This window comes from Thalia democratica, chromosome 1, assembly GCF_965202585.1.
Source record: "Thalia democratica chromosome 1, ktThaDemo2.hap1.1, whole genome shotgun sequence".
NCBI lineage: Eukaryota > Metazoa > Chordata > Thaliacea > Salpida > Salpidae > Thalia > Thalia democratica.
Window position 1 is genome coordinate 77,702,448 of NC_139165.1, and position 7,229 is coordinate 77,709,676.

The window sequence follows — 7,229 nt, forward strand, 5'->3', positions numbered from 1 at the left end:
CTTTACTGGTAACAGCTTTCTAAGTTCCCCCAACTACTAGGAAAAACTTAAAGATTTGAACATTGGTCTTAACAAATGGAAATGAATTACAATAGACTGCAGTAAAAGAAAAAGTTACTTTCAAGCCCTAATATAAATTCAAGTTCAATTCCTAATATAAATATAAGTTTGGCAAAAATTTCATTACTTTTAATAACAAACGAAAACTTTAATTTTTTGTACTCGAACAATTAAACTTGTTAATGAGTTTAGTTTAGTAAAATTGTTTATACTTGTGCTATTTTTTTGCAAGAAAAATCGTTCATGTATAAAGTTTTTATGCATGTAAGCGAATTTGGAGTATATTTTAAGTAATAATAATCAGTTATAACCCCACATAATGTGAGTTGATATTTTGTTAGTGTACATTTATTTGTTTTTCAACTACTAACTGCTAACTTTTTTTTTACAGAATAATGATAATTCAAAACTTAAAAGTCAGAAATTTGCACTTGAGTGCGCAATGCGCGCTGCAAAGCAGAAACCTGCTCAAGTGTGTTTTGAAAACGCCTGCCAACCACAAGGTCTCCCTGGAAGACAGAATAAAGTGGAAAAAATTGAACGCGGCCCCCAAACTCTCGCCGTTGGAGTACATGGTTCAAATAAAAAGCCAGAAAAGTGCAGAAAAATCCAGGAGGCTGGCATCTGTGAATTTGAAGTACTTCGGCCACAGCCGCCTCCACCTTCCAACAGTGTTCCTGACCAGCCTTTACGGAAGAAAACACAAGGAAAGTTTCTACTTCAACTTTCCAGAGACGTCGACGATAAACTGCACGCAGGTAATAGAATTCACACAAACAATAATTGACTTTTAAAAGTGTAATTGTACTAATTTAATTTAAAAAATATTTTGCCTGCTTAGCTAACTAAGAAAAAAATATTTTTTACAAAATTTCAGCCCTGCTCATGCCACAACAAAGTTTCTTTGTATATGTTTTGAGTTATATAATATTAATAACAAATTAACTTTTGACCTTTATATGTTCTAAACTAAGGGTGGGCAAAGCCCAGGAGCTTAATTCTGCTATTTAATAGAAATCTTTTGCTTGCAAGGTATTTTAAGTTCGCAAACATATTTTTTTTAAACATGAGCTTTTTTTCAAAAAAATTGTTATAAAATGTTTTATTTATTTAGTTTTTGTACACAGCAGAGCCTTTCAATTTATTATTACGTTACAAATTTACTTTTAAATACTTTCTCTAAGCACACGTTTATGTGATCAGATTTTTTATACAAAAACTTTTTACACTTTTTCCAGTGCTGCTGCACAAAAAAAACATTTAAGGTAAATCTGGCCGGCCAATTAAAAAGGCTGCCGACCCTCTCTTGTAGATTTTGTAATTTAATAAACCTAATTAAGTTCCCTAATTTAATAAAACTTTTAAACTTTAAGGTAATGAAGAGCAAGCCCCACTGCAACCAGCTCTTCCTGACCGGCCTCCAGTGGCCCAACATGTCGGGGCTGCAAATGTGGGTGAAGTTCATCGACCGCATCATCGAGGCGACCCACCTCGACAACCAGGTCACCATATACGGGCCCAGGAGCGTTGAAGAGGTGGTCAGGAGGAGGCTCGAGCCCATGTTCTCAAAGACTCGCAAGGACAAGATCTGGCCGCACGTGCTGTTCGTGGAAGTGGCGGACGGGCAAAAGGTGAAAAGCTCCCAAGTGACCGTGACCGCTCACGAGCTTCTAAAGGATGAAAACTTCATGTACGAGGTCAACTGCGAGCTTGAAAAGGGCGGAGAAACGCGTAGAGCGAACATGTTTATTGCTGAAATGTCAGATACAAACCAAATGGAATCGATCAAAGACAAGTTGTCTGATATACCATGCAACCCAGATGACTCAAATTTTTTTGTGCAACAAGCTAACACGGGCGGAATTTATGATTTTTCTAATCAGCTGCCCGACTGGCATGTTCTAACTCCCAATGACACCAACAAAAAAGGGAAAGTTGACGGTTGGGCTGTAAAGAACCTGATCAGGAGCGCATGCAACAAAATTTCCCCTGGTTTTTTCCCGCTGCATGGCAGAGATAATGTTTTAGACCAAAACCTGCTTGTTGATAATAATAATTTTTTTCAGCTCAGCGATTTTACGAACTACCTAGTAACCGGCACTTACGGTTTGGGCACAAACAACATCCATTCGGCCGAAAAATACACCAAAGTTTACAGAGACTTGAAAGAAAAGGTGGAGGCGGAAGGTGTGAGCGCGGATCGCGCAAAAAGCAGCTGCGACTTTCCAAAACTGACCGTGCTGGGGTGCGGGGACGGGAACGACAACTTCAGGAGTTGCAGCGCCTACCTGTTGAAAACAACCGAGAGCAGGTCCATGCTGATCGACTGCGGGCCGGGCACGCTTGAGGGCATGCTCAACCACTACGGGCGGGAAAGTTTCCACAAAGTTCTGAGCACGATCAAAGTCGTTTACATAACGCACAAGCACGCTGACCACGTGGGCGGGCTGGGCTCTCTGATCCACCACGTGTTGAATGCGAACGAGCGCGCGGAGGAGAAAATACTTTTGATCGGTCCGCCGTGGCTGCACACGCTCGTCCCCACCCAGGTGCCCACGGAGGAGTTCAGCAAAAAGTTCAGGCTGCTCAGCTTCGGCTTCCAACCGACTCACAACTGCCACAAGCTCGAAGCCGCCCTGGACGTCAGGAGCTTCAGGTGCGTGCTGGTGGATCACGGGTGCCTGACCAAGGGCCTCGTCCTCGAAACCAACCGCGGCAACTTCAAGTTCGCCTTCTCCTCGGACACGCTGCCCATGAGCGGCCAGCTGATAAAGCACGGCATGGACGCCGACCTCCTGGTCCACGAGTGCACGTTCCTGGACCCGATGGCGGCCAAGTTCAAGATGCACTCGGACATGCAGGGCGCCGTGGACACCGCCAACAGGATGCGCGCCAAGAGCCTCATGCTCAACCACCTCAGCAGCCAGTTCCCCATGTACCCGCTGGTGGACAGGGACATTGACTTGCGCGGTTACCGGGGCAACGTGGTGGTCGCCATGGACAACTTGGAGGTGGGGCTGGGCGAGGTGGGCCGGTTGGCTCTGCTGCGCCCCCGCATGGAGAAAGTGTTCGGCGCCAGCATCGAGAAGTTTTACAGGAGGGCGGAGAAGAAGGAGCGGGGGAAGAAGGCGAAGAGCAAGAAGTTGAGCGACACTTTCAAGTTTGTCACCGGGACAGAGTGAGTTTGTTTTCAATCTAATAAAACACTAGAACTTCTTTTTATAGTAGTAAAATTGTTTTAAATTTTTTTTAACTTATGTATATTTATTTTTCAAACATTTTAGTGATAAAATAGTAAAGAGTTTTTGTAAAATTATAATTTTTTTTTTATTAAGGTATTCTACAGTTTATAAATTGTTGTCCATTTTAAACTTTATCTTGAATGATGTTTATGAAGATTTTATGATTATAGTTTTTTATTAAATTAAATGTTTTTAGATTTTTTAGGGATTTTTAAGGTTTACTGCAGTTTAGGTAATTTAGGAAATTCAATGTAGTTTTTTACAAGTTACAATATTTTCTTTAATCTTAAATAGATGTCAATATTTTGGTAAGTTTGAGTTGTAAAACTAAATACAAGGATTTTTTAAATTGATTTATAAACTTAGGTAAACTTTAGCAACCACTCTTAGTAATTTAACTTGTATAAAGTAACTTTACTTCAATTTCTTTTAATTCTTTTCAAAAAAGTTGAAGATTGTGACTTTAACAAGAAATTATGTGCTAGTTTTGAAAAGTTTAAATTGTTTTTTATTTGTTAAATTTTATCACTGCTTTATTTAGAATTTTCAATCTAAAATATAATATTTGTTCGGTTTAGTGACTGTTTTTTAGCACTGCATTTTTTTTCTTTTATATAAAAAAAAAATTTTGTAGCATTTACCATGTAAAACACGTATCAAAAAAGTTATCATAATTTCTATCGAAGGATATAAAGTATTTTTGTGAATTTTAAATACTTGTTTTATCTATATTGGGTAATTTTTTTAAAATTAATTAAGTTATATGAAATATTCAAATAGGAAGTTTTTTAAACTTAAATATTAAATAACCAACAATTCGTTGATATAAAAATACTATTAAAACAATATAATGTCGTTATTGTACATTTTAAAATATTTTTAATTTGCATCAATTCTCGTTGCAAATCAGACAAGTTTTATCCATTTTTCTGTAATTTTTATGAGCTGCATACCTTTTTTAGTTTTATTATTTAAGTGTAAATATTTTAAATTCCCTTTTTCATTGATAGAAAAACTAAGTGTTTTATTATCAGCATAGTCTTGTCACTTAATATATTTGTGGTAAAATCATAAATTAAAACATTTTTATGAAAAAAAATTGTAAGTTATATACTTTAAAATAGTTTTATATTTATTGAAAGTTGTAGGAATAATCTTTGTAAATGTACAAGTTTTTTAACATATAAAAAAATTTTTAACACAACAGCTTATTTTTTTTTAATGCAACTAAATGCAACGTTTATAAACAACTTATTTCAATTTAGTAATTTTTTAAAATCAATAAACCTCTATGCTTTTAAACAATATAATACTAAATTGAAGCTTTTAAAAGAACTTAATATTAGTATTAAAAGAGTTTGTATAATTTAAAAAACAGGGTTGCTAAAAACCTGGAACTTGACAAATAATGCAAAAGTAATTGGAAAGTTTGAAACTTTGAACAAAAATCACTAAAAAACCTGAAATTTTATACAATTTTAACATACTTAACAATATAATTTAGAGAAATTACCAAAAACTTATCATATACATTTTTTCTGTTTTGTCAACTATTTTATTCTTATAAAACACACTTAGAGTAGCATTACAGTATCTTTTCAACATTTTTTTTTCCTATTTAACACGTTTTTTACCTTTAATTTATTTTATACTTAAAAACGACACAAAACTTGTACTTTTAAAAACCTAGAATAAATTCAGAAACCTTGAAAAAATGTTCAACAAACCTTTGGCAATCCTGTAAAAACCTTTAACCATTTCCACAATAGTTTTTAACCAATGTTGGATAAAACTTGCAAGTGTTTTTGATTGAAGCAACAATAGTTTCTTTTAAGCAAAGTTAAATTCCTTTTTATTAAAAATTCTTATACATCAAGTTTTATCTTTAACAGTATATATTAATTTAAATAACACCAAGATGTTTTAAGGGCAGTTTAAGAACATAACTACAAGGAAGTTTTAAATAAACAGCTTTATATATACAATTAACAGGATTAACAACTTAGTTTAGAAAGGAAATTTCATAAAGTAATAACGTAATATATTTAGTGAGGTAGAAAATAGTTATGTTAAATTATTACTTTTATCTAAACTTACATTTATAATGAGTACTTAGTTCATAAATACTATATTAACCTAATATTTTGGTCTAAACCTAGGGGACTTACTCGATATGTGGCAACTCTGCATGGGCTTAAAATGCATTGAACTGGAAATAAGAGTTTTTAAATTTTACTAAATCAGTATTCCCATTACAATTATAGTATAAAGTAGCTTTAGTTTTTATCAATTAATTTTTACAACCTGAATATAAAAATAACTATTTAAGCAAAAGTTATTAAGATTCGTACTCCAGGAAAAATAATTTTTTAGCAGTGTTAGAAAAATGTCAGTTTAAATGCTTGAAAGTTTGTGAACTATAAAAATAAATTCTGAAAAGAAACTAAATTATTAAATCAGGAATTACTTGTAATTAAATGATGTAAAATAAATAGCCAACTTGTCATTTATGGCATTTTATTATTTTAAGTATTTCAAAGTAGTTTTTTTCGCTAATTAAGTAAGCGATCCAATGCTTACAAGGTAATCATTTAAAACAAATATTACTTCTCTGTTGCATATTTAAATAACAAACTTTGGTTTGTAACAATGCCATACGTACTCTTTACTCTAAAAATTACTTGTGACACCTATGTAATGTCGAAAAACATTGATTTAAATTTTTTTAATCTAGTTAGTACTATAAACAATACCTTTAACAGTTTTTAAGTGACTTGAAACATCTATGGAGTATTAAAAAGTTATAATATAATTTATATTTTAAATAATTACAATATAATTTTTGTTTTCAGATAAGCTCTTAGCAGTGTGCATCAGTTCAAACAGTTAACATTTTATATATAACATATGACAAAATTGGTTTAAAAAGACATAGAAAAAAGCTGTCTCATTTCTTTTAAAAAACAACAGGTTCTAGGACCTTTTGTTTTATTAAAATATTTTCAATTCTTATTCAAAAGCTTTTTTTGAACCTTTTTTATTTTTTGTAAACCGAAGTATTCAAAGCTGTCTAATTTATAATATAAACAAGAAACTACCTTCAAACCATTCGTTCAATATTTTATATATAAGAATTAGCATTTTTATTTACTCTTAATAATATGTATAAAATTGGTTTCATGTTTTTAAAATGAAATTAAGTTCAGCAAAACTCTTTTGTTTTTAAATATTGAGAAAAGTATTTAATATTAAGTTTTATTTTATTAACGGTTATTTTGTACTCAAAAAGTAAACATTTTTTTTGTAAATATTCTATATGAACCAAAAATATAAAAATACAGATTATTTCAATAGACAAAGATTTTAAAAGCTTGTTACATCAATATGACTTGTTGTAATATTCCCCAATTATTTTATCGAAATTCCTTTTAAATGCACATTAAAATCGTAAAGTATAGTCCTAGACAAGACATTAAACTGTATCATTAGTATATGACTCAATAATTGAAAGGTTCTTTCGTACACCAAGTCCCTAGACTAAAATTTTTAGGTAGGAGTCAAAAAAGCAGAGCGTCACATTAGCACGGAGTAATTTTAGATTTTTTAAAGTTTTGATTTAAATGGTATTCAATCACTTAATGATTATCAAGTTAACAAACAAATAATGCGGAAGTTAGTTCTAACTCTTTTAAAAGTACCACTCAAAAAATACACATAAATTTTTACTAGAAGTACTTTGAATTAAGCTGTTTCATAACAATAAAGCTTCACAGGTAGTAAATTTTTTGAATTAAGTTTATCACCCTTGTAATATATATAACTGTCTATATATAACTTTTATAACATATAGATAAGTATAAATATACAAGACGCGTGCATGTAGAAATAAGAGGAAGTTAACATCTTTATGTTTTATGATAGTTAAAG

General features: G+C 32.3%; 1 protein-coding gene across 1 annotated transcript; it reads left to right on the top strand.

Moving 5' to 3' along the window:
- The first annotated feature begins 455 nt into the window (after positions 1 to 455).
- Positions 456 to 3,242, top strand: LOC145839597 (zinc phosphodiesterase ELAC protein 2 homolog). Its single transcript, XM_082947221.1, has 2 exons — positions 456 to 818; positions 1,434 to 3,242. Exons 1-2 carry the CDS (start codon positions 456 to 458, stop codon positions 3,240 to 3,242), a joined length of 2,172 nt encoding a protein of 723 aa, XP_082803347.1.
- Positions 3,243 to 7,229: the final 3,987 nt, after the last annotated feature.

Bases quoted from the DNA above. Each gene is read 5' to 3' on its own strand.
- LOC145839597 (XM_082947221.1), top strand. From the start codon at position 456: ATGATAATTCAAAACTTAAAAGTCAGAAATTTGCACTTGAGTGCGCAA. The intron at 819-1,433 runs GTAATAGAATTC...TTAAACTTTAAG, and splicing joins CGACGATAAACTGCACGCAG to GTAATGAAGAGCAAGCCCCA.